Source organism: Psittacula echo, assembly GCF_963264785.1.
Source record: "Psittacula echo genome assembly, chromosome: 16".
In the NCBI taxonomy this organism is placed as follows: domain Eukaryota; kingdom Metazoa; phylum Chordata; class Aves; order Psittaciformes; family Psittacidae; genus Psittacula; species Psittacula echo.
The window spans coordinates 4694539-4721642 of record NC_137752.1 but is presented as its reverse complement, the minus strand read 5'-3'; the positions used below and the strand labels follow the sequence as shown (position 1 = coordinate 4721642).

Below are 27104 nucleotides of genomic sequence, written 5' to 3'. Positions count from 1 at the left end.
GAAGGTCTGACCCACACTCCTGGAGGCAGAGGCTGCAGGGCAAGTGATAATGGGCTTTACACACACAGGGGTAAGCAATGAACTCATTGGCACAGCTAACCCTGATGGCTGCCTCCAAAACGTCAATGTTTGGGATGTGACCTTGACAATACGTTCAGCACATGTGGATTTGTGTGTGTGTCCCTGCAAAACTTGCAAGCTCAGCCGTGCGCTGCCACTTGTGGGCAGAATAGGATGGCGGGACCTTTCCTCCCATTGCCCAGGTCTGCCTGGTTCTTGCACTGGAGCAGGGATGAACACAGCTTTCCATACACTTGTAACGCAGCCAAGTTTAAGCAAAGTTTCTCAGAGCTGTCTCAGGGAAAGTGCTTTCTATGAAATTTGCCCCCGTGCCAAACTGAAAGGCCTTTTTCCAAAGGGCCTTTCAAAGGAAACAGTTCAGCCGTTCTTACAGCAAGGCAAAGCCGCATCTGTCTTAAATTCATGCTCAGAAACAGCATCATCCAGAGCCAGACCCCCGGCATGCTCCAGTTCAGCCCAGCAGTTCACATTTGACACAAGCAGCTAAAACCAGGGCACAGTACCAGTGTGAGCTCATCTGTGTGCACGCGATGCCCATGCGATGCGCAGGCATCGCCTTGTCTCTGTGACCATTATTGTTGTTCCAGGAGAACCCATACCTGTGCAGTGATGAGTGCGACGCCTCCAACCCGGACCTGGCCCACCCACCAAAGCTCATGTTTGACAACGAGGATGAAGGGCTGGCCACGTACTGGCAGAGTGTGACGTGGCGCCGGTACCCAGAGCCGCTGCTGGCCAACATCACGTTGTCCTGGAACAAGAGCATCGAGCTGACGGACGACATCGTGATAACCTTCGAGTACGGCCGCCCCACCATCATGATGCTGGAGAAGTCGCTGGACAACGGGAGGACTTGGCACCCGTACCAATATTACGCAGATGACTGCATGGAGGCCTTCAGCATGCCAGCACGGAGGGTCCGGGACCTCTCCACCACCAGTGCCAACAGGGTCCTCTGCACAGAGGAGTATTCCCGCTGGGCGGGCTCCAAAAAGGAGAAGATCGTGCGGTTCGAGGTGCGGGACCGCTTTGCCATCTTTGCTGGCCCCGACCTCAAGAACATGGACAACTTGTACACCCGGCTGGAGAGCGCCAAAGGGCTCAAGGACTTCTTTACCGTGACCGACCTGCGGATGAGATTGCTGAGACCGGCCCTGGGAGGCACCTACGTGCAGAGGGAGAACTTGTACAAGTACTTCTATGCCGTCTCCAACATTGAAGTCATTGGCAGGTAACGGCTGCTGTATTTCTTTGGGTGTCTCTTCTCCAAAGAGGGATGAGAAGAGGGTTACTGCTATGAAACTAAGCCATCAGTGTTTCTGTTGACTGATATGATTATCAGTGTTTCTCCCTCTAATATCCCTTCTCCCCAAGCAGGGCAGCATCAGTAATAAAACAGATTTGTCCTTGGAGGCAGTGTCTGGGGCACCTCCAAGGCTGTGTCTGAGAGAAGGGCTGTGACCTCCCAGAGCTGGGACATGACTTGGATGGATGGATGGGGTCTGATTCCCTCTGATATCCCATCCCCAGCTCTGCAAACACGGCCAGCCTCTGCCCAAGAATCCCAGGGGTGATGCTAGTGGATCTGGGAATGTGAGGAATGAAGCTCACCCCACTGAACCCCAGCTCACTGCCAGTACAAGCAGGATGGCTCACCCCAAGTCATTCCTACACCCCTGGAGCAGCCCCAATCACCACCTCTTTCTGTAGCACATCCCAACATATCTGGGGCAGGGGAAGGCAGGAGAGGGTTTGTTTCTCCTGGCTTTTGTTTTTCATTCCTCTGTACGGTGCCATATGTTACGTTATGACATCAACCGAAAAAGCAAAGTAAGGTGGAAAAATGCCGAGATGGCTGATTTCCCACCCAGCTTGTGGATACAGCGTGTGTGAGACTTACAGGCAAGAGGGGAAAACATCTCCCCATCACCCACCCCGTGCTAACAAGAATCACCACAGCGACAGAGGAGCCGTTTGTATCGGTTCCAAACCATCCCCTTCTGAGGCTTGCAAGCAAAACAGAACTGTTTTGTAGGTGCCACCGAGGCTGGCTTTGAACGGGCTCCAAGGGGAAGGAAGCGAGGGATGGGAGAGCCCTTTCCTCCCACAGGGGCAGGCAGGAGGCAGTGGTGAGGGGATAGGTCTCGCTTGAGCATCCTATGGGATGAGCAGCCGTGGTTCTTGGCTGGGCTGGATGCCTGCCATTGGGATTGCTTGGGGAGGAGCACTGAGGAGCTCAGGCACAGAGTAGGAGAGCATCTGCATGCATCTGCAAGCACCCAGGTTTCGGTGCAATGTGCTTGTGTATAAATATGTGCAGAAGGATATTTTACACCTGCCCGTAAGCATTGCCAGGGGTACTAAATATCCACAGTCCTCAAACAGCTCGGGATAGGGCACAATAGCAAAGTAAAGAGGGTGAAAGGGAGGGAAAGCGGGCAAAAGTGAGAGAAATAAGTGCATTGTCTTCCCCTCCACCTTGACCACAGCCGGTCCTGTCCCTGCTCCATCTGCCACGGCCCCATTCCCCAGGCTGCCCACAGGGAAGCTTGATGTTACTGACAGTGGTGGCAAAGCCATAGGGATCAATTCCCAGTCAAAGGCCACACTGACAGCGGTGGCTGGCAGGAAGGGTTGGAGCTAGTATATTGATTTATCCAGGCTGGTTAGCCTCTGTATCAGGGACATGGAGTTTTCAGCTCAGAAAGTGGTAAATTAGGATTAAATGTTTGATGTCAGTGCGAATGGCCTTCGGCTTCCAAGCATGGAGATAACTGTACAGATAACCAAGGACTTGTTACTGCATTTGCAGCAGCTGCAGGGTACTTGATGCTTTAAGGTACATGTTAAAATGCTCCTGGCGTCCTCAGAGCCCTTCACCTTTCTGCCTGCTGATGAGGAGTGATCAGGCTGTGAACGCCCAGTGGAAGCTGCAATGCTGCTTTTTTGCTGGGGCCAGAATGAGATGGGTTGGGGTTTGTTGGCTGATTCCTGGTGGCCTCGGGCCTGGCGCTGGCACACTGCCTGTGTGGATGGCTGCCTGCATGGACAGCTGCCCATGGCTGCTGCAAAGCAGCGGCTCCTGCTCGCCTCCCTCTTGGCTCCTGACAGCAGCTCCTCCAATGCAGCAGGGCCTTTGGGAGGAGAGGGCTTTTCCTTAGCCAGGGACAAAGAAAACTCTGAAATCTGCTTTTTCCAGCCCCAAGTCATGAGCTACAGCAATACTCAGCTTTGCGCTGCTCCAGCTCTCACCGTCTGTCCCCGCTTGCTGGGTGACTCCCCAGGAGAGGTAGATGCTCGTGCTGATAGAGAAGAAGTCAATGCCTGTCCTGCACTGACTCTTCCAGCTCTGATGAGCACAGGGCAGGGAAGGGTGTTCAGCTGAGGAGCTGTGGGTAAGTGCTGTATAAGGTGGAGAAACTTCATGTGAATCAACTGTGCTCCTGTGATTATTCCAGTCCCAGCAAGCAGGTTTTTGCACTGGAAAGCAATCTAATTCCAGCTGTAAGCAAAACCAGTTACAGTGCAGGGACTAAAACCAAATTAAATCTTGTGTATGGCTCAACAAGGGGTAGGTTATTGAGAGGAAGAGAGGAGAAATCAATGTGAGCCTGACAGGAGCGCTGTGCAGGGAAGGGGGGAGGCAGGGCAGGCAGGGAGGGGAATGGATGCATGCTGCCTCTTCCAGGATGTGGGAATGACTGTGTTCGAGGAGGAAAAAGCGTAGATGAAATGGACTGATCCCCTCAGTCCCTGTGCTCCGGGGCCCCCATCCACGCACACCCCATGGTTCACTCCTCTGTTTCCCACCAAGGAAAACCCCAATCTCCCAGAGCTTTGGGGAAAAGCAGGAAGAGGCAAAGCAAAGGACACACGGAGAAGGGGAAGGAGTTTGCTGCCTTCTCTCCTCCTGCAGGCCAGATGGACCGGGGTGGTCAAGAGTTTGCCAGGATCTCCGGAGTATCTGATGAATCCTGGGAGTCACTGCTCCCTTCCTGGGTGTTGATGCGATGGACTGGTACTGCGCAGCCTCCTCTGCCCACCCCATCTGCATCTCCTCCTCCCACAACCTCAGCCAGGTCCATTTCTCTGTTCACGGCTGACAGTTTATTTTTACTTTCTTTCTTCTTGATATCTATTTCTCTTGTTCCTTTTATTTTCCCCTCTTCTGCCATCCGGTCCCTATTGATCTGCAGAGTAACGGGAGATGCAGAGTCAAGACAGGAATAGACACGAGCAAGCCCTTGGCCTGTGTGCTGGGGTGTGTGCCAGGCAGGGTGGGGAAGGGAAGCGGAAAGACTTTTCCCCACAGATCTCTATTCAGTGCTTGGTTTTCTCCTCGGTGCAGCAATGAGTTCAGTCATCTTCTCAGGAATGGGTGAATGAGCTTTTCCCGGCTGCCGGCGCGATGAAAGCTGCCACTTCTCTTTCCATTACACACCGCGTCTCTTTGGAGTAATTCTTTCCCCTTCATAACGTCGGTCACCACAGTGCTCACCAGGGCACGCTCCATCATGGAGACATTAATAAGCCATAATTGAAGTTAATGTGCCATGGCCAGGACATGTGGATCCAGTTAGGAGAAATCAGATTGAGCAGAAGGGAATCAATTTTAGGCTGATTATTCAGATTTTTCTCCTTTGTCCTCCCCTGCCCCGGTGCATGCTGGCTGGCTGTCTGTCCGTCCTACCAGTGATGAGCAGTCGCCAGAGGAGGACAGCAGGAGGGAGTGCTACTCATCACCAAGCAGCCCCATTTAACAGTGTTTTGACCTGGGCTTTGCTTGGGCCAAAGAGGCACTAACAAAAAGATGAGGCTTCCAGTTTTGTAACAGCATTTTCTTTCCTCTCTTCTCCAGTTGACTTTTCTGAGGGTTTCCTTGGCTTCTCTTTTGCCTACACAAAAGAACTGAAGGGAATGGACCTCTATGCTCCTCTGCTTTGATCCCTGACTTCCCCTTGTGCACTTCTCAGTGCCATGTGCTCAATGCTGTATTGCTGTTAAAGACAAAGCAGCTCCTGCCCAGCCTGGTGGCTGCCTTCTGCAGCCTCCAGGCCAGCACAATGATAGCAGCTCAACGCACTTCCCTAATGGCTGTAGCTCAGCCCAAGCCAGGGGTGCCAGTGCAAAACACGTACCAGGCTGCTGTGCACTGCTTGGACATTCCTCCTTCTGGCTCTGTTGATGAAGTTGTTGGAGAGCCTCCAGCTGATCTTGACTTCTCCAACAAAGCTGTCTCTAAAAGGGAGGAAAGAAGCAGGTTTGGTTGGCAGAACAGTCTCTTGTCAGGGTCTTAGGTTTTGTGTAATGACTGGTGCCCCATTGAGCATCTTTCCCTGGGGAGCAAGGAGGAACCGACCGGCTGCATCATCACTGCTTTGCAGAAGGAACCTGGGATAAATGATCTGTGACAGCATGGGAGCATGGGCTTCCCAGCTGAGCTTGCCCAGCCCCAGAGCATCACCCGCAAAATAGCCACGGGCTGACCCAAACACCCCCCAGGAACTAGCCCAACACCCCTGCAGCCCATAGCCAGCTTCTGCCTGTGCTCAGCAGCCTTGGGAAGACCACAAAAACCAGGGTAAGCACTGCCTGTGCCTGTTCCCACTTCTTCCCCTGCAGCTCCTGGCTGCCAGACTTTGGGTCCCAGGAGGTAACAGCATCCTCGTGTCAAGGACAGCCAAGTCTGCGCCAACATTGCACTGTGTTCCTCGGCCCGTCCTCGCCTCTGTGCTGGGCAGCCCCTGAGAGCTGGATAGCTGAATTGCCCTGGCATTCCTCCAGGCTGGAATTAGTTTGAGCTCAAGCAAAATCTTGCTTTTGGTCATATAGTTGATGCGCAGCAACTGTTTGCTTGGCTTTCCTTGAGTCTCCAAAGGATTTTACTCCCACTGCAGCAAGATGGAGGGGAACTTGCAGAGGGGGAGGGAGAAAACCAGAGAGCTCCTCCTTCTCCAAACACTCCTGACACTTTGTCAATAGCCGGAGACGGATGCCCAAGGTCCTGTTACCTGCTCCTGGCTTTGGTTTGTGAAGGTTTTTATTTCCCCTCCGATTTTGTTGCCGAGTTGCGTCCGGCCCTGAGGAGATAATAGAATTTCATCGATAGACTGAGAAGGTGATGTATGTTAAAGCACTTAATATAAAGAGACTTCTACAGGAGCCCAAATTCAATTTGGCCAATGAACTCAATTGCAGGCATTATTGCATTCCAGGAGAAAGAACAAGAGCATTTATACATATTACTCTGCAAATATTTACGTTCACGTATCCGTGTGATGTCCTCTTCACCCTTCCTCCCTTCTGTTGCCTGACCCCCTAATGGGGAAGTTTGGTTTTGTGTTTGCTTTTTAAGACAGCTTTGAATGTAAATAACGTTCCACCAGTCAGCAGGATCTTGACAGCCGGTGAGTGTCAACTTATTCACAATAAATAGCCTGTCGGATGGGAACAGCCAGCTATAGCCTGCTCTCCACTTTGGCATCTTTCAGATTGTCTCCTCTCTGCAACCCAAACCTCAAATCATTTCGAAGGGCAGTGAGGAGGGTTCTCCCCGCCGGGAGGACTCATCTCTCCCTACCACACAACCAAAAGTGAAAACCCACAAGGAAGACAAACACTCACAGCATGTCCCTCTGACCTAACCCAGGGGGGTTCATTCAGCTTTTTGGCTCTACAGAAAGCAGTGAAACCCAGAAGCCTCTCTCCATGGTTTGAGCGGAAAGAAACAATGCATTTAAATGACTTTTTCTTCCTCTTCAGCCCCTGGACTGCAGGCTCAGTTATGCTCCCAGCCCTGCTCCTGGGATGAATGAGCTGCCATCACCTTCTTCATCTCTGCTCCAGCCTCTGGCAATGGCAAACCTCTGCCGAGCGATCTCCCAGCAAGGCAAATCCTAATATAACAACTCTCCACAAAGGGACAGTGCTTCTTCCATGGCCCAGCCATTAGAAGCTATTTTTACCTGCTTCCACACACACAGATGGGCCAGAAACAATCCAAACTCAGCACCCGTTATGCTTTGCCCAAAAGATTTGCTCCCTGGTTTTGCTGAGCTGCCAAAAGAGTTGCAAAGGAGCAGGTAGGAAGCGGGCAAGCCATGGCCAGGCAGCTGCCGGAGCCTGCTGTGAGAAATGCTGGGGATGACAGTAGAGATGGAGAAGAGTTATTCATGTTTCCCTGAGAGCTGAGATCAGTTGAAACATCGTTTTCCTTGGGGATGGAGAGGAAAGAGCTCCCTTCAAACACATTGTCCCATGAGACTCATTAAAGGCTCATCAATTACAGTGAGAGCAAACAATTCAGGGGAAAGCTATCATAAGCCTTCCTTTGGATGGCAGTCATTAGCAGCTCTCTGCTGTGCTACGTTGCCCCAACACCAGAAAGGGAGCAGGGGGAAAAGACAAGACAGTGGTGGTGGGGAAGCAGGAGCCGGATGGCCCAGGAGCAGGCTGGATGGGACCAAGTCACCACAGCATCCTTGGCCATGCAGTAGCATCCTCATAGGAAGCACAGGGTGGAGATGAGTGTGCACACTGCACTGGAAGGAGACTTGGAGGGGAGGTGCTCCAAGACTGGCTGAGCCCTGCAGGAAGGGCGAGGGATAAAGAGATATCCTTTGCCTTTCTCTGCCTTATTTCCTTGCTCTGCAGATGGGCTCATGGGCTGAAGATTAGTTGCAAACCACAGAAGAATCCTTGGAAGGAAAGCAAAGGGCTGGGGTGGCTTTTAAAGATTATTTCAAAGTCATTGTTAATGGAAGCTCAGGGACAGGGGCTGCTTTCCCACTCCCAGCATCTCTTCTGTAGGTTTGCAGCACTCACCTCTGTGCATGGGCATCTCTTACATCACACATGGGCTTGGCATCAGACGCCTCTCCAACTACTCGCTCCAGGATGCTGACCTGGAGAAATGCAGCGATGGCAAACTGCTCTTCATGGCTCTGAGAGACGAAAAAGGGAAACAGAAAAAGAAAAGAACACTTTCCTGTCATTTTTCCTTGGCACTCCAAGCTCCGTAGTGTTCCCTGGTGGAGGCATTGGCAGCATCAGACCACACTGCACCACCCTGAGGGAAGGCAGCAGCTCAACGACCTGCACTAAAATAAACTTATAAATACCCCATCGAGCAAACCGTAATGTCTGGGGCCACACATTGCTGTAGCCACTTCTGCTGGAAACGGTGTGAGACAGCTTCTGTCTAATGCATAATGCAGTTGTGTTAGCTATGAACAGCTCGGTGCAGGACTTCAGTGTTCCCAGGCCATGGAGGGTGCCAGTAGCTCCTGCTGTGTGTGTGCTGGGGCTGCTCCTCTCCAAGCCATGCACCACTATGGCTTCATCCTGCATGCTCACTGAGAAACAGCACTGTCACCAATAGCTTTGACCCATGAGTTAAAGAACAGAAACGCTCCCAGCTCTTCAGATCTCTCCGGAGCCAAAGAGACCATATTGCAACCAGCACTTGGCTGGAGCAGCCCTGGGGCTGGAGCAGGGCCATCGCTGCCTTCTGTAGAACACAGCGCAGGTGTCTGCCCCACTGCTGCTGTTTAAGCCTCATTACTAAGTAGCTCCTAACCTTTTCCTTCATCCTGTCTTTCCTGCGATGGCTGGCCGCCCGAGGAAGATGAGTGGAGGCAAACACAACTAGCAGCATCTTCCCAGGGGAACGGGCTAATGCCATTTCCTCCATTCTCCACCAGCTGGGTCTTGGCTGGGGAAAGAAACCATCAGCGAGCACACGTCCTTGGGCTGCAGACCCAGAGGAGGAGGCAGAGAAGCCTGAAGAAGGGGTTGAAGCCGAGCCACTGAGCCCCAGCAGCAAGGAGGCCTGGATGCAGAAACCTGTGCACAAATGGGGTTGGCAATCAGGGCTGGCTGAAGGCACTCGGCTGTAGGCCATTAAATAATGCAGCCTGATTGATTGGGCTGCAAAGTGCTGTGTTGCAGGGTCAGCTTGCTGGGGTTACAGTTCTCTGCTTAGATTGATGATCCTCAAAGGTCAAATTCAGAAAGCAATTCCTCGGTAAAATTGATCCTTTGGATAACAAAACTTCTGTACATTAGTGAAGGGCCGAGCAGTGAGAAATAGAAGCGACCTGGGCACACCAGCTGCCTCTGCTTCTCTTTAATTTACCCCGGTTAGGAAGTGAGGGGCTTCTCCAGGAAGAGCAGTGCTCCATCATCTTGCAGTGATGCAGGATGGGGGATGCAGTGGCTGGGGACGTCCATGAGCACCCATTCCATCCCCATCCCGCTGGCAGGGGAGCATGGATGCCTTCACAGGGCAGGAGGCAGCTGGGGAATGTCCTGGGAGCTGGTGCTTGGCTCCACAGCAGCGAGTGGCATTTGTGTACCAGCAGGCACATCTGACTGCCTCCTGCACACAGCCGTGCATCACTTTCCTGGTAGTGAGAAGATTGGGTCCCACGGCTTGGCGGGGGGGTTTGTAGCTGGAGCCAAGTTAACGGTGAATGGGTTTCACCCCAAAACAGCTGCTTTGCCCTCAACAGGGGATGCCAGGAGCAAGGATGTGCTGCAGGCAGAGGGAGTGACTGAAGCAGCCCTAGACAACCACAGGGGACCAGTCAGTGGTTGCCCACTGCTTACATTCCTCCTGCGAGACCAGCAGGGTCCAGGACAGGAACCAAGTGCTACCTTCCACAGCATCAGAGAAAACAAGGGGGATGCCAGGCCCTACCTTCCTTGAACCCCCTCCCCTACAGCTCTTACACACCTCCTCAGCTGGATTTTAGGAGCACACTATTGCTGGCTCCCATCCCATTGCTCCCACCAAAGGTAGGAGGGAGAAGAGCTGCAGCTCTCAGAAGCTGTTGCTCTGATTCAGGCTGGGTCCAGAGCAGCAGTGGTGAAGCATTGACCTGCTTTAACCTGCTATCTCGCCTGCTTCCTTCTCGTCTGACTGTTCTGAAGTGAGAGAAGGAGGCCGTGCTGTGTGGATGCTGAATAATTCAGAGTCTGGCTCTGCAGCATCCCAGGGCTGGGCACCATCTCTGCCAAAAGGCTGGGATAGCTCGGCTGAAATCCTTCCTTATCAGAGGCAGAGGGGACATGGTGGTACACAGCATCCCTCCTATGCAGGTATTGGCCAAAGCTGCTTTCTTCCCTTGGGTGCTCAGATCCATGGCTTGTTCCCAGAGCACTGAAGCTCAGAGGCTGTTAGTGCTTTCAGACATGACGTGGCATCTCCAGCTCCTGCTAACACACAGATTCAAGTGGAGCACGCTAAGCGTGCCTGCCTCTGCTCCATGGACCATGTTTTCTTCCTTCCTTCCTTTTAGAGGCTGCAGGGCTGTCAGACAGGGAGAGACGCTGCTCATCCAGCTTATGCTGAGCCTCTGAGCGGGGTTTGGTAGAATTAAGGACAGGGAGGGGAGGGAGAGGTAAAACAAATCATACATGAGGTCACTCATCCAGCCATGCGTGAGGAGCAGCAAAGGCAGCCTTGGCAGAGCAGGCCGGCGGCTGGGGAGCATCTTTAGGATTGCCAAGGAAGAGGAAAGAGAGATCAGGAGCTGGTGGGCACGCATGGTGCTGGGAGAGACCTGACTTACAGCTCCCAGCCTAATCCAGGTTGCTTATCCCAATGCAGACTGAGCACAAGAACCGGCAGGCCATGTTTCCTTTGTCCTCTCTGCAAGCAGTTCATTCCCCTCAGCATTGCATCTCTTGTGCAATTAGCTCTCTAAAATGAAGCACCGCCTGGTCAGACTTCTCCACCCATTCACATAAGGCACTATGGTTTTCTAATGGTTCTGCTTCTGAGAGTGTAAATTACTGCATGAAGCAGTAAAAAACCATTGGGCTGTGCTAAGGATCCAGAGCCTGGAATGAAATGAGAGGTTTTGGTCCCCAAAGTCTCTGTCTGATGGCCTGAGCTTGGGCCCAGGAGTCACCAGAGCCACGCGTGAGTTATGGGCTCAGCCTCTGTGCCCTGCGCAAGTCACCTCCGGAGTCTGAGCAACAGGAATGATTGTGCACACAGATAATTATTCCCTGCATGCTGCACTACAGCTCATTAAAAGTTTGTTAATGTTTGCAAATTGCTGAACAGTGGTTTTTGTTGTTGCCTTCAGTGATGAGGCGGGGACTGAAAGGCAGATTCTGATGGTGACTTGTTCTCTGTGTTATTTTGGTCACAGCAGGCTGGGGCTGTGCTGCACGTAAGGAGAAGGGTTTGTGTTGTGCAGCTTCACACCATGGGAGAAAACACTCTTGGCTTTAGCACGCTGCATGAGGGCCAAGGGGCTGAGTCCCATCAGCGTTAGCCAGGCTCCTCCATCTAAAGCAGGAGGCTGTCCTCTCTGCCTCCAAGTAAAAGCCTCCATCTGAGCTCCTCACCCAGCTTTCTGTGACAGCCTGAAATGTGTGTGACTCCTTCCTGGAGTCTCAGCTGGAGGCGTTGACTCACCATTAAATGGTCTGCGCAGTCAGATGGTGGGAGTAAAGAATCTCTCATCTTGGAATAGAGGCTGCAGATCCATCTTGGGTGAGGAAGTGGACATTGGAACACCAGCACCAGATACCTGGGGAAAAGAGCTGAGTTCATTGAGAAAGTCCTGCAGAAGGAATGGGGAAGGGGCAACCAGCACCACTTCTCCACTACATTTTCACGCACACAGGCAGCACTACACTAGGGGCAAGGAAGAGTGGCAGTAACACCTGACAGCTCTTCTCCTGCCTTCTTCTTCCAGGTGTAAATGCAACCTCCATGCTAACCTGTGCACCTTCAAAGAGGGCAGCCTTCAGTGCGAGTGCGAGCACAACACCACGGGGCAGGACTGCGGCAAGTGCAAGAAGAACTTTCGCTCCAGGTCCTGGCGAGCAGGATCCTACCTGCCTCTCCCCAACGGGTCCCCCAATGCATGTAAGTAACCTGCAGCGAGCCAGCCCTGGCTGCACTCCCACCTTCAGCTGCACAACATGCACAGATGGGAGGTGATTCTCATCTTGTCCTCGTCCATCTCAAATCAGTGCAGGATGTTTAGCTTTCAAAAGGGAAATGAGTGTTTACCTGTGTGTTAATATGCAGAGAAACGGCAGAGGATCTGGGTGGATGCAGAGGTGATTTGTTGATTACTGGTAGATGAGCGATGAGTTCAAATGATGGCCAAGAATAGGAAGGATGGCCTTGAGCCAAGATACAGGTCCATGGCTTTGTGGCAGTGCAAATCACTGTCCTTTGAAGACATTATTTAGCCACAGCAAAGCACTGGCTGTCAAGTAGTCCATGGCCTGAGCGCCGGCACTGCTCAGCTGCGGGAGGGCAGGTTGCTTTCAGGATTACTTTCTGCATCCTGTTCTGTGTTGGTATTTCGGGCAAGCTCCACAAGCTGCGGTCCCTCTGCGCAGCTCCAGTCTCATCCAATTGCCTGCTGGAGCAAAGCACTGACAGAAGCAAAGGCACACAGATGAGATGAAGGCTGCATATCCACCATCATTTGAGCCGGGGAATTGGGGCAGGAAACATCACAGATGGGCCAGTTTCTCCTGGGTTTCTGTCCAGTCCACATTAGCAGGCTTGTTTAAATGTCACGGAGCCACAGTAGCCACTCCAGCCTTTCAAGCAGCAGCTTTGAGCATCACCAAAGAGAATCTTTTCCTTTCCTCCCCCCCAAATTTTTTGAAAGATTTATGTGCTTTCAGATGATCAAAGCTGAAACTCGAGCTCCGAAGGCTGTGACGGGAATGTTTTGTGTGTGCCAGGGCTGGTAGATGAGCAGGTTCTTTGAAAGGGAACGAGCTTGTCAGCTCCCACCAAGCGGCTGCATTGCTTCAAAGGAGCTTGGGAGAGTTTCTGGTGTTGACAGGCACAGACATGCTGTTCTCTCCCTTTCCCTCCCCTCCGTTCCTTGTGTCTCTTCCTATTTCTCTTTCTCCTCTGCTCTTTCTTCTCCCATTCATCTCTCTTCCCATCTGTCACTCATTCTCCCACCCTCCCAACTCTGATTGCTTCATCCTCCCCCTATCCTCTTCCTCTGCAACAGAGGCAGTTCTCTGAAGCCCTCTCCTCCTGGTGGTCTTACCTCTTCCATCACCAGTCCTGTGCTTTATGTTCATGCAAAGCTGAGACTTTCCGTGATTCTTCCACTTGTTACAATAGGGAAGACCACAGCCATTAGTTTCCTGGGTGCTGAAAGCCAGAAGCTGGTCCTGGAGTGGCCCTCAACTGATCAGTTTGAAGCCAGTGACTTCACAGTGTCCTGTTGAGTGAGTGCTGCAGTGGGAAGGGTGTTCAACCTTTCTTGCTCACCAAGAACTTCTCCAGGTGCAACAGCACCAAGAACTGCCCTTTCAGCTTGTACTTAGCCCAGTGAACCTCAGAAGATGTGCTTGGCCTATAACATCAAGGAAATGGTGAACAGAAAAACACATCATCAAGGACCACACTGGTTTTTCTTCCCCAGGTGAAAGGCTTGAGATGCCAAGACCTCAGACAGCACTGCCTGGTTGCCTCTGTGGTTTGACAAAAGCAGCTTTTAAGCTGTTGCAGCAAACAGATATGCCTATGAGCAAGACCCCTGCTAATTCGTTGATGTTTGATCCCACATCGTGACTCTGTGATCTGCTGGTATCAGAGCCAATGGTGTCCTGCTTCCAGTAACTGGGCTTCTTGTGTTTTCCAGGTGCAGCTGCAGGCTCAGCCTCTGGCAGTAAGTACAAACATAACTGAAATGCTGGCATTTAACACCTCGGTGCATGGGCCTTGTGGATGTCGCTAGGAAAAAAAATGGTTGTTTTCTGTCCATTATCATTTTCCAGGCAATAATTCTTCCCTAATTGTGCTTCATTTTCCGTCCTGTCAAAGAGTCTTACATTTTCTTGCTTTGACTTCAGAAGCCTCATTTTGCCTCTTCCTCTGGCACGGTTTCCCCCCATGAGGTTCGTTAGTATGGCAGCCGAAAAGGAAATAAAAAAGCCTCTTCAAACCCATCAGTGCTCACTGTGAACTTTCCCCCCTGCCCCAGTATTGCTGAATTCTGCTCTGAGAAGGAGCTGGGTTTGAATTATTTGGCATAGCGTCCAGTCTGAGTTACCCTGGGCTGTCATATCTAGAGCGTGTACATCCATATGTACATGTGTATGTATATAAACATACATCTATGAAGTGTTGGCAGCAAAGATAGAGCTCTGCTGGGATTGCTGCTGGAAGATTGATGGGATGATAGGACTCCTTATTTAACAAAGCTGGAGGTCGTTTGATATGAAAGAGCCTTGAGGTTGGGGTAAGCAGAAACCTGGGTTTCTGTTTTGTGGCTCAGAATTACCCTCAAGAAGAAACAAATCAGAGAGCTGAATGAATAATGACTTCTTTGGTCTGCAGGCAAGTGGGAAGAATCGGAGGAGAAATAGTTCCAGAGAAATGCAAATGCAGTTAAGAAAAATGCACCTAATTGAAAAGCGGAGGATGGGTTTTCTGGGTAAATGAACCATATTTAGGGTTCAAGCAGTTAAATTGAAAGGGTTAAAAATTTCAAACAGAATTGAAAGCCTCCCTTAAGTAATTTAGGATTAAAAAAACCCCAATGTTTTAACAGTCAAAAACATTCTTTTTCTGATGAAAACCATATTGATAAATCTTTTTTCCCCCCTTAACAGAGCTTGGCATCCTCGGTGCTACCTTTGTGTCACTGGAAAATGTTTCCCATCAAAATGTCCTGCTAGGAAAAAGCTGGGGGGGTGCTGGAAGCGATGTGCAGGAGGTCACAGGAGGGATTTGTGTCCAAGGCTGGTTAAGGAGAGATTATTTAGCCTGCATTGAAGACTAGAAGTGACCTAAATTAAGTATTTAAACTAGCTCAGGGCTATTACGAAATTAAGCATGATAATCTGCATGAAGCAGTGGGACAAGCAAGGACAGGAGGGCAGCAGGTGTAAGTTAAGTAGGAATTTGTGTTCCAGTGTTATTTTAGTTGGGGCTGCTGTATTGAGCACAGTGGTGCGGGCACTGCACCCAGGACCGCTCCTGCTCAGCTCCACGGGGTCTTGTGATGTTAAACCATTAATTAATTTGCCAGTGGAAATTAATACAGTGCCAGTTGTACGGGTTGGTTTTGATGGTGCTGGGTAGTTTGGGTGGCAGAAGGAGATGGTGCTGTTCATGGAGCCAAGGTCTCCATGAGTGTAGACATCAGGCAGCATAAGCACAGCACTGAAGCACAGCTCCTGGCAGGGTGGGCTGGGGGGCTCCTCTGCTCCCCCCCATGCTCGTCACCCCATCTGTGCCACAGTGTGCTTCATTTCCCCTTTTCAGCTTAATTGCCAATTAGTTTATGATAGAGCGGTAAGTATTTAAGCCAATATCTGCACCAGCAGAGTAAGCTGACGCTGATACAGTCACAGCCTCCCGCACACACACACACGCTCACTGCACCCAGCGTCATCGAGCCTTAATCCTCCCAGTGTCCCAGCTGTAACCGCGCTGGGATATTGGTCACCAGCACAGCAGCCTCACGGGCTGGCAAGGAAACCCTCCATCCCCCCCAGTAAGTGCCTCCACCTCTTCTCTTTGCTTGCTAGCGTATGAGCGACCGCAGCGGGTTACCACCGCAAAAACCACCACTGCAAAAACCACCACCACAACAGCACCCACCACTACCACAACCTCAACAACCACCACCACCACCAGCACCCCCCTGCCTGCCACCACCACCCAGCCAGGTTGGTGCCACTCTCCCTGCCTCACTCCTATGGCCAAGACTTCACTGCTGGGCTCCTCTTCATAGCTGCTTCCCATCCCAGTGTCGGTGGCCCTGGCTATCTGCTCTGTAGGATCATAAAGGGACATGGATAAAAATCACCCTGGGCAGACCTGGGTTGCTGTCCTCTCTATTCAGTCCAAGGGCATTTTGACACGTGTAACATAAGCTAGAAGCCTTTTGCTCCCCATAAGCACAGAGCCAGCCACAACGGGTCCACCTCAAAGCCAACAACCGCACCATGGGTTGACATCCCCCCCCCCCACTGGGTGATCTCACTCTGCTGTCACTCTGTTATCATCAAGGCAGCAAGAAGTGAAGCCAGGACTGGATGTGGGGGAAGCAACACTTTTCCCTTTTTTTCTCAATTTTGTGTTTTTTTTTCTAAAGAGAAAGGTTTTCAAAACCCATCCCTCCTCGAGCCACTTGGCACCGTTGTTCTGCACAGGGCTGGCACGGCTGCAGGAGATGCTCTCTTACAGCTCCAGCACTAGCATGGCAGGAATGCAATCAAGGCTCTACTGTCCCACTGTAAATTAAACCACGTACCCCGTCTTGCCTGGCTGGAAGGAGAGAGGAATCATACCCCATCCTGCTCTACCCCGACCTCCATTAACATTCCCCAGGCTGCGGTACAAGCACCCATTGAGCGTGCTGGGCTGGAGCTCACACACACGCCAGAAACAACCTTTCTAACTACTAAAACCACCCCATGGAGGAAAACCTTTGTCCTTTTTCTGGGGTTCCTCCTTCCCTCCGCCCCTGAACAAGGGGACAACGTTTTCCCTTTGTCGTTTGGAAACGAGCAGAGAGGACTTACCAGCAGGACACTTTTTAAGCTTCTCATGGGGGAATTAGACACGCATTCCTCCCCTCGCCACGCTTTCTGGGCCTGATATTTCCCAGGAGGACGTTTTACACCCACAGTGTGTTAGTAACAGTCTGTCTGGGGGAGCTGCCAGAAGCCAGTCAAAGGGATGAGGAAACTTGATTGCATGTTTATGCAAATATAGATATATTCGTGGAAGTACCCTGCTTGAGTCGCTCATCAGGAAGCAGAGTTTAGCTCCAACTTCCTTGGAGATGGAGGGACTCTGGGCGAAAGAGACCCTGGCCTGTTAAGAAGTGCTCCTTACCCAGGTCCTCACTGGTATCCACCAGCCCTGCCTAGAGCTTACATGGCCCCACCAGTAACAGGGGATCACATCCATGTCTGCACCATGCACTTAGGATCATTGATTTTTATCCATGCTCACCTGTAGCAACATTTTTAGGTCTATTTCTTTTACAAGTGCTGTGTACATGAGGGTGTGTGCTTAGTGTCTATATTGTTCAGGACTTGCAGTGCTCTGCTTCATCTGAGGCGGGCAGGATAGCGTCTGCGTGGGGTTGGGGGTGATGGGGATAGTCTCTCCTGCCAAATTTCTCCAAGGGAGATGTGATGCACCTTGGGGTTTATTCCTTCTCCAAAACCTGATCCTGAGCAACAAAATGTGTTCAGAATGCTCTCATTAACTGATGGCAAGGGACAGAATAAATGAGTAAATCACAGTCCTGCCACCAGATCTCTGGCTTGATAAGGCCAGGCCTGAGCTTTGAGCACCAGGACCCCATTCAGACCTCCAGAATGCTGTGCCTGGGGATGGAGACAGTCCCTGGAGGTGCTGCTTCAAATAAGAAGGTAGTCAGGGCCACCCAGCAGTTCAGGGATCTGCTCATGGGCAGCATGCTGGGTTTGAGGCCAAAGGTCCATTGTATGCCTATGACGAACAAGAGGGAATCAAGGCACAGCCTAACTCTGATCTGCGTTTGACCAGAGACATCCATCCCCCTGCAAAATATAAATTAATATAATATAAAATATAAATAATATAATATATAAATAATATAATATATAAAATGCTTCTTTAAACATATGACATCCCCAAAGGGCTGTGAATCTAACTTGCCTGGACCTCAAGGGAAACACCTTGTTAAAGAGATGACCCTTGGAGCTCTTGGTAAGGAGACATAATAAAACCCAAGCTAGGTCAGAGTCCCAACGAGAGATATTCTATTGTTATCTGCCTTAAGAATTTTAGAGCATTACACAAATCCCTCCTTGCTTTAGAGACCTCTCAACCTGCCAGTTTTGAAAGTCCTTTCAGAGCCCTGCCCCATCCTGCACTGTTTCACCCTCTAATTTACACACTGTCTTCTGCCCCTGAATTTCTGCTTCCTACCATAAGCAAGCATCCTCAGACCAGCCTCTGAGTTCGCTGCCTCTGTGCCCATGAGAGAAACAGAGAAAAACCCAGGTATTTAAAGCCAAACCGATGTGTTTTTCCCTTCTCCTTCATGCCTCCGCACACTAGTGGGTAGTGGCAAGGCAGAAAGCAATGTAGCACGTAGGCTAGAGGAGTAGATTAGATTTGGGTTGTCTCTGGGTTGCATGGATCTGCTAGACATCTGCTTCCTTTGGCTGCTCGTGGTGTTTTCCGTGGTCAAGGTGGAGCTGTGGTCATGTTCGTAGGATGCTTTTGTGCCCGGTCGCCTGGCATGCGGTAAGAGGGGAGAGAAGAATGAGCTTATGGGCACGGTCTGTGGTCTGGAGGCAGTCAAGGCTGCCAAAATGGGTAGAAGGAAGGGAAATTGCAGAGCTACCCTAAGGAGGATGCATTAAGTGCTATTCCCATTTGCCTTCTGCGATTCTGTTATTTTGAAATCTTCCTTGAAGCCTGTCAAATTCTTCCTTGCCATTTGTTACATTTCTCCCATGCTCAAAATAAGCAAAAAACCCCTCTTTTTCTTTTTCATTTTATCTGCTTCCATTTCCCCCTCTCTGGTTCATAGCAGTTTCCTCAGAGCCGGTTCACCTCCGAGACAAACAAACCCAACCTGCACCCTGCTTAATGGTTAAGAGCTCCGACAGAAAGAGAGCACCAAAAGCCCTTTGCGCAGGTCCTGCAGAAAGGGAGCCCTGTGTTTATGCTTCAAGAAGGACTTTTTCTGGGTCCTTCCCCACTATTTCTGTGCTGTTTGCCCCAGTGCTACGAAGCGCGATTTCTTGGTTCAATTTATTCTCCTTCCCTAGAAATCCACCAAGATCACAAATTTCCATCAGGGCTGATACGAGCCCCTGGGACAGGAGCTGCCCAGAGTTTCCCATTTGTATGAGCTGGGTCTGGGGGTGAAACGTGTCTCTCCCCCTCCCAACATGCAAAACTGCCCATTAATGTCCCAGAGCTACAAGGGAAAGGTTCTCAGGATAATGAGCATTAATAATTTCCCTGGCTCTGTAAATGCGATTGAGTGGAGGTGTATGTGAATGACTAAAAAGCAAAATGCCTCCAGGGCTGTTTTTTATTGTGACTCTAATTAAACCCTTGCCAATTTGCACGGGGCTTTTTTCATATTCTCTTTAACACCGTATTAATATCAATTGGTTTCCACTTTCCAGCTGAAAAGGACAATGTCTATCACCTTCTCCTAGAAAAAGAGATGATTTTTTAATGACAAGCTCTATTTTATTCTGCATTGTTTATCATCCCCTTGTTTGAGGCTGGGAAATCACATTTCTCTCCTGCTCGGGTTTGTCCTTTGAAACTTGGCAAGGATCAAGAGATGTTTTTTTTTCTCTCCTCCTCCTTATGTTACCCAACTGGAGCTTCAAATTAATAATATGACTTTTAAATTTTTTATTCCTTAGTTTGTTTTCTAGCAAACCTGAGGATTGTTACCAATACTGGAGATGGGAAGGGGTATGGGGCCAGTGGGGGTGAGGGTTTGCAGGGAAATCAAACAAGTGATCTATAGATTTCTTGATGGTTTAACTGCATATTCTTTAACTGGTATTTCTGAGGGATGAGCAGAGCTTGAAGGAGAGCCTAGAAGTTTGGGTTAGAAACCAGGACTTTGTGCGTCCATCCGTAGACACCCGTGCTATCCTTCAGTTCCATTATTTCAAAGCAAAGAGGTGCAGATATGTGGATGAGGTCCTTAAGCAAAGATGAGCAGAACACCCTGTGTTCAGCTGGGCTGAGATGGGGCAGCTCATCCCTGCCTATGGCAGGGAATTGGAACTGGATGATCTTAAAGTCCTTTCCAACCCAAACCATTCTGTGATTCTATGCTCACACCACTGCCATCCTGCTCCGTGCATTGGGGCAGGTCACCAGCTGGTTACCAGCTCCCCCAGTACACCCAATAACACTGCTTTCCCTTTGATCCCTACAAGACTACACCAGCTTGTCAGAGGCTGCCCCACTGCAAGTGAGCTCTCCCCTGGCCAAGGATGGCCCCGGAGCAGAAGGTAGGAGACACGTGGCTGAGCTGGGTCCTGCCAGCGAGTACCAGCTCCTGGTGCTCAGCAAACGCTTTAGTTTCTAGATCCATGTCTCTGTTTTCCATGCATCTCTCTCCTCCTCTCACCTGGGAAAAAGTTCAGGTCTTTGCCTGTGCCCTACTCACAGCTGGGAATCTGGTGAGGCTGGATTGAGCCTCGGGGTTTAGTCATATACATGAAAGATGAGGATGGTAAGTGGTAGAGGAGATTGTTCACAGCTTGCTGCTGGGGTGAACAGAGAGGATCATGGAAATCCTGCCGTCTCCAGAGACCGGAGTCTGTTTGTAGAGCAGAATAACTTTGTAAATAGATAGGCCTGTGTTGTTCATAGCAGAGATATCTTCTTGTGTATTTCCTTGCTTCAGGTCTCCTGCGTGACTGCCTAAGGTGAGATGCTCCTGGTGGGAGCCCTGGGAGGCTTCGCGCTGGCTGCTCAGTCTGAAGCTTCTCCTCCTCAGCGTTCCCACCAGCACACACGCTTCGGCAGTTGCCTGTTGGTGCTCAGCTCCCGTTTCCCATATGAGATGCCTGTAGCTCGCTCCAGCTGTAGGCATTAGCATCCCTTCCAGTGCAGAGCACAGTAACTGTTGAAGCTTGGTCCAGGACACAACCCAGTGCTTGGAAATACTCATCTGGGGAGGCTGGAAGTGCTGAAATAGAGGTTCTTTGGAATTGTTGTCATTTTGGGTCTGCGTATGGTCTCACGGAGCGACAAACCATATTCGCCTACACAATGAGCATCAATGCCAAGTGATGCTGACAGTCTGTGCTGAAAAAGGACAGTTTCTGAGCCTTGACGGTGGTCTGCAGATATAGCTTCTCTGCATGCTAGGGCAATGTAATGACCACATGCCAACCCTGAGCCATCCAGCAGCTCCCACACTCTCCCCTTAGGAATGCTTTTTGTCTCTCCTCACACTTGAAGACTCTAATTTCCAGGAGACTTTGTCTCCCATTCCTGCTTCAACCCATCTGCAATAAGATACAACTCCACCAACCCACCTTAGATACCTGCCTAGAGCTTCCAGTGTCCCTTTGCCGCCTTTTTAAGCAAACAGGAGGAGGATGTGTATTAAATCTGATGTTCTCTCTAACTGATGCCACTGTAAGCTGTTCAGCTCCCACCCAACACAGCAGCACGTGGACCGAAGCCACCAGACCCTCCCAAGAACATGCAAGGTAAGGTCATGCCTGTCCGAGGCTAGAGATGCCACGCTGGTGGAGGAGGGTCTGGACATTGTGCCAGCCCACCATGGGATCAGGGGAAGCAATGGGGATCCAAGGAGGCCCCAGTGCCACAGCAGCCTCACAATTGGCATCAAAGGCAGGATCCCTGTGGGATCTCAGCATGGCTCAACCTTGTCCTTTATGTGGGTTACCAAGCACCAAACCCCATCAGTTTGAGTTGCAGGTGATGGCCTTTACCCCCAGCACCCCAGCCGTTCAGTGTGGGAGGGGGTCTGCCTGGCAACACAGCCCCAAGGAAGCACCATCCTGGTCAGGGCCGCCCCTTACCCAGAGGAAATAAGGATATAAGGAAGAAATTCTTTACTGTTAGGATGGTGAGGCACTGGAATGGGTTGCCCAGGGAGGTTGTGAATGCTCCATCCCTGGTGGTGTTCAAGGCCAGGTTGGACAGAGCCTTGGGTGCCATGGTTTAGTGTGGGGTGTCCCTGCCCATGGCAGGGGGGTTGGAACTGGATGATCTTAAGGTCCTCTCCAACCCTAACTGTTCTATGATTCTAAATATCCCAGCCCAACCATGCTGGGCTGACCCTAGGGGCCCTGACCCCACCACAGCACTCAGATGTGTTTTATTGTCTGGCGTAGCAGCTCCGAAGAGCAAAGCAGGGCGCACAGCACACGCTGCAGGCAAGAGGCACGGCAAGAAGCCAGGTATGTGAGCAGTGCATATGCTCTGCAGGACCCTACAGCAAGCCCTGCCAGATATCACCTCCATAGCCTTTGTCCTTTTAGCAGCTTCTTGGTGGTAGTTGGTGTGACCTCCATCAAACCAATGCCGTGACCAGTAGATGAGTTTTAAGCTGTTCAGACCTGTAGATCCTTATCCTGAACAACCCAATTCCCACCACCGAACGTGCGTGAAGGGGGGGTGTGTGAGTAGCTCCTCCTGGCTCTGCCCATTGCAATAGTGCTTTGCATCGAGTTTTTCATGCATCAAACTTTGAGAAGGGGAGAAAAGAAGGAGAAATTCAGCAGCTACCAGCTGTCTGGTGCAGAAATAGCTGCCAGTGCTGCCAGAGCAGTGTTCTTGGCTCGGGTCAGCATTGTTGTCGTAGCAGAGCTGCTCGCGGTAGGGTAGGATGCGGAGCGGCGCTAAGTGGTGAGAAAACATGTCTCTGATTTCCCTTAAGCATCCTCAAAGAGCTCAAAACTCATCCGGCTCAAACCAGACTCTGGCCCAGTGGCTCCTATTGAAACGTATAAAGGTAAGAGGAGGGAGCGTGGTGCTCCAGGGTTTTCAGTCTTCGCCCAAGTGATGTGGTCCAGCAGCATCAGACATGGAGAAGATGGGGAGGGTTTGTATATCCGAGCTGTGGTTAGCTGTATGTAGGAGTGCATCCCTAGGGTGAAACAATGCTTGGGAATTGCAGCAGCCAGAAGTATCCAAGCTGAAATTCTTTAGCTATTGGTCAAAGAGGCAGAAGTTGTTTCACAGAACATCAAGATTACAACAGAATCTCAGCTCCTCCTCAGGCAGTTATGAACCATGGGGAAACGTCTGCCCTGCTCCATCTTCCCTGGTCATCATTTTGTTATGTCTCCTCCTCCAGTTGCATGTGCATGCCAACCCATACCATTCCCTCCCATCCCTTTCATCGTTGAATGATTAATGTCAGAGCCTGGAACAAAACCCCAGCTCTGAGCCTCCTCTCCAAAGGCTGGGGCAGCTCAGACCTGGCTCACACTGTTTCTGCTCGCGTTATCCCCTACCCTTGCTGGCTGGGACACCTCCTGACCAGGACAGCAGGGCCACAAGGCAGCCAGGGTACCTCCTCTCCCTGTGTTATAACCTCCCAGAGAGATCCAGCACCCAAACACTGCAAGGCAATCACCACCCCAAGTCATGGTAATGAAAGCAAACACAAGAAGCAGAAAGTCAAATTCCTCTGGCTATAAATTAAACCTGGCAGGTAGTTTCCTAGCATGTGCCCACAGCTGAGAGAGGTCAGCTCTGGGGACAGGAACAGACCTTGGACAAGCCATGATGGCATCTCCCATCCCACCAGCAGCCTTTGCAGGCATCCCTGTGCTGTGCCAGGCAGCCCTGGTTCAAACCTTCATGCACTTGTCCACTGTTTCAAGGGACCCCATACAAGCCACACTTCCCTGAATAGACTCATTTTAAGCACTTAACTTGAGAGTCACTGTGCTTCACACTCAGCGTTGTTTTGGAGGTACAACAGAAGGGACAGAGGGGAAAAAGCCAGGAGACAGTGAGGTTTTACCTGGACATCAGCAGCTCCAGCTCCACTTCAGCCTTGCCCAGGCCCTTCCCACCCCTGGAGGCAGCGTTGCTGCACCCTCTGCCAGCCTCATCCATGGACCAGTCCCCTCTTTGCCACAGGGAGGCAAAGCACAGCCTTCACAGGGGCTCTGCACCCCAGCCCAGCTCCCCCACAAGTCCTGCAGCTCCACCTGAGCCAATCCCAAGCACCAAGCTGAGCTCTGCTCATTAACAGGGCAGCTCTTTAATTAACACCTGATCCACTTCCACTGCCTGCTGCCATCATTGTGCCTTTCCTTAAAGAGATCATGTCTTGGGACAGCGAGGGGCTGGTTCTTGCCTGTCCTCACCCCAAGTGGACAGAGCCCCCTCTCTGAGCAGTGACTTCCAGCCCAATCCCCCCATGGCAGCCCCTGTGTGCACTCATCCTGCCCAGCCCTGTGTCAGCAGTGGTCGTGGCTCCCTTCCTCCACCCAGCATAAGGAAGGATGCTCCCTGCCCATCTCCCCAGCTCTCTCCTGCTCTCCGCAGACTGCGAGTGCTACGGGCACTCCAACCGCTGCAGCTACATCGACTTCCTGAACGTGGTGACCTGCGTGAGCTGCAAGCACAACACGAGGGGCCAGCACTGCCAGCACTGCCGCCTCGGCTTCTACCGCAACAGCTCGGCGGAGCTGGATGACGAGAATGTATGCATAGGTGAGCACTGCGGTGGCCTTGGGCAGCACTAGGACATGGGATGGCTCTTGTAGAACCTTCTTCTATGGGGTGGGCTTCAGTTCAGGCCCTCTCTGAAAAGAGGGGGAACCTGCATGCCCCCAGTCATTACAGTCTCTGCAGCCTGCCAAGGCATCTCTTTGCTGGAAACAAAGCCCAAATACTGTCTTTCCAACTCGATTCAGATGCATTGCTCCACCAGAAGGTGCTCAGCTCCAAAGAGGGGTGGTCTTGCACCCATGGCTGTTTGCACTCGTGGGAACTTCTCATGCAACCATGCTCTCCCAGGTCTCTAAGGTCCCTCCTGTAGCTCGTAGCCAGGCTTTTCCAAAGTCACAGAACCTCCCTCAGGGCAATAACAGGGCCAAGGCTCCCAGGCAAGGCAGGCACTGACAGCCCTGTCTTTGGCCAGAATGTAACTGCAACCAGATCGGCTCCATGCACGACCGCTGCAACGAGACCGGCTACTGTGAATGCAAGGAAGGTGCCACGGGGCCCAAGTGTGACGACTGCCTGCCCAACTACTACTGGAGACAGGGCTGCTTCCGTAAGTACCTGAGGCACAGTGATGGGGTAGGGGTGAGATGGGTCCAAACCAGAGGGTGATCCTCAGCACTGCCTGCTCGGGCCCCCGTGATGCTCAGAGTGTAGAGTGAGCAGATTCCAGCTGTTTCTTCCAAATCTGAAAATGACATGATAGCTTTGCTCCTGGAGTCTGCAGTCCCCACTGTGTTCCTCTGGCCTTGGGACTGCTCTAAGTGGTTGAATAATTCAATCCCTAGGAGCTAAAGAAGAAAGCCAAAAGCTTCTAATTTGTGCTGCAGACAAAAGGGTTTAAAATACCCCAGATTAACACTCAAATCCTTTCCTCCCTCTCACTTTATAGCCAACGTCTGTGACGACGAGCTCCTGCTCTGCCAGAATGGCGGCACGTGCTACCAGAACCAGCGCTGCATCTGCCCTGTGGGCTTCAAGGGGGTCCTGTGCCAGCAATCCAGGTGTGAAGCCGACAAAAAGGACTGCGATGGTGCCTCTAGCGCGCGCGGCAGCCTCAGTGCTGTCCTCCTCGGGGTGCTCACCCTCCAGCTGCGTGGATGGGGGGACCTCTGAACCTGCAGAGGAAGTAGCTCAGCCCAGGCACATCACCCGAGGGGCCGGGGGAGACCAAGGTACCAGGTGGCTCTCCCCATTGTCTCCTCCGCCTTCCTTCACACTAGGACTTGCACAACGTCTTTCAGTCCACTTCCCAAGCAGAGGGGTGCACAGAACACAAGGGGTTGACTCCTGTCCATGAACCCATCCTGGCAGCAGCCAGGGTGGCCGCAGCATGGAGCCGGCTGCTGAGCAGCAGCACGGGGACTGCACCAGCCTGTGCCGGGCCACGGTCCAGGAGCCCGGTGGGGACATAGACCCATCCTTCCCTCTGCAGAGTGACTCTCCTTCCCTGCTCCACACAGGGCAATCTGGGGCCACGGGGCCCTGGTGAAACAGTGCCGCGATCCAAGGGGTGTTTTTTTTATTATTACTTTCTTTACTTTGGTATAGGCTGGGGTGTTCTTTTTATTTTAACTCTTCTTAGTGTCCTGTTTTGAAGGAGCCTGTCGTGTCAACTCAACTCCAGAGACCCATAACACAACAGGCACGGGAAAGAGGAGGGAGGGAAGAGGGGGACTCTGGTCAATCATTGCTGCATAGTCCCACGTCCCACCACATACTGTTGCCTACAACTCTAGTTGCTGCATTGATTTTTGTATTTTCATTGCTGGGTTTTGTTTTCTTGCACTTAACAGAGAAGGCAGGGTCATCAGGCACGTGGTACATGAGGAGTGCACTGTTATCCACACACATCCGTATAATGTACAGTTCAAATACGTTTTTGGGTAGAGACTTATTTTTTGTTTGGATTAAATGTTATACAAAAACCACAACTTAAAGGGACGTTTTGCCATGAGCATTTGATTCTGGTGTATCCTCCTCCAGTAAAGCAACTATTAATGGCTGCTTGATCACTTTTCTTCTTGTGTGCACAGTTAATTACAGGTAAAGACTTATTTTTTGATTCATAATGTCCTCTTGTGTTTTCTAAGTCATTACCATGGTGCACCACATGGGGAGGGAGAGGGGAGGGAGAAAGAGGTATCCTCATTACTGAGCACTGTTAATTATTTCTCCTGATTACTTTGCTGAACCTAGGTTAGACTACTAACTGTAGACAATGAACAGAGCCCAAGTGATGTATTAAGCACTGGTCTAGTGTGGAAGGGCCATTCCGAAAAGCCTGCAGCAGAAGAAGGCTGGGCAGTCCAAGGATGCTTCTCCAGGGGGACCTCCGCTGTCCAACCCCACTGCAGCCCCCCCAGAGCTGCTGCCATGATGTAGCTTTGCAGAATAAGCTGTTTCAGTATTCTTAAGTGTGGGGCACATTTTGAGCATCATTTAACAACACAGGTCACAGGACTTAGTTAACCCACCATAAAATAAATGGGGGTTAAACTCACCCTTCTGAGATCTGATCTCCGAGAGTGGGCTGGTACAAGCATTGTCTCCCTTTCTTTAATGCAGTCGGTTGCTGTCTGTCGGTATTGACACTCACTCTTTCTTTGTACTTTCTGACTGCAATAGATTTAAAATTCTCATATGTTACTGTTCATACAAGTAATAGCATTGAAAAGACTGTAACAAGATCAAGATCTCTAATGGCACTTTTGGAAGGTGAAGCAACCTTCTCCTTTCCCTGTACTAGTGTTTTTCTCTAGAATATTAGATTGAGCAACAGAAAATTTACTACTTCATA

The 27104-nt window shown here is 51.1% G+C and overlaps 1 protein-coding gene across 1 annotated transcript in view; it reads left to right on the top strand.

Annotated features, from left to right (window-relative positions):
* Positions 1–25420, top strand: part of NTNG2 (netrin G2) — a gene marked incomplete at both ends in the record, with an annotated part of 40529 nt that extends 15109 nt beyond the window's left edge. The window contains 10 exons of the mRNA XM_080630627.1: positions 669–1312; positions 11796–11968; positions 13728–13754; positions 15622–15762; positions 21235–21303; positions 21955–22020; positions 22500–22574; positions 24125–24292; positions 24723–24857; positions 25197–25420. Of these exons, the coding sequence (XP_080486753.1) occupies positions 669–1312; positions 11796–11968; positions 13728–13754; positions 15622–15762; positions 21235–21303; positions 21955–22020; positions 22500–22574; positions 24125–24292; positions 24723–24857; positions 25197–25420 (1722 nt within the window). The remainder of the gene's footprint in view (positions 1–668; positions 1313–11795; positions 11969–13727; positions 13755–15621; positions 15763–21234; positions 21304–21954; positions 22021–22499; positions 22575–24124; positions 24293–24722; positions 24858–25196) is intronic.
* Between the last annotated feature and the right edge of the window lie 1684 nt (positions 25421–27104).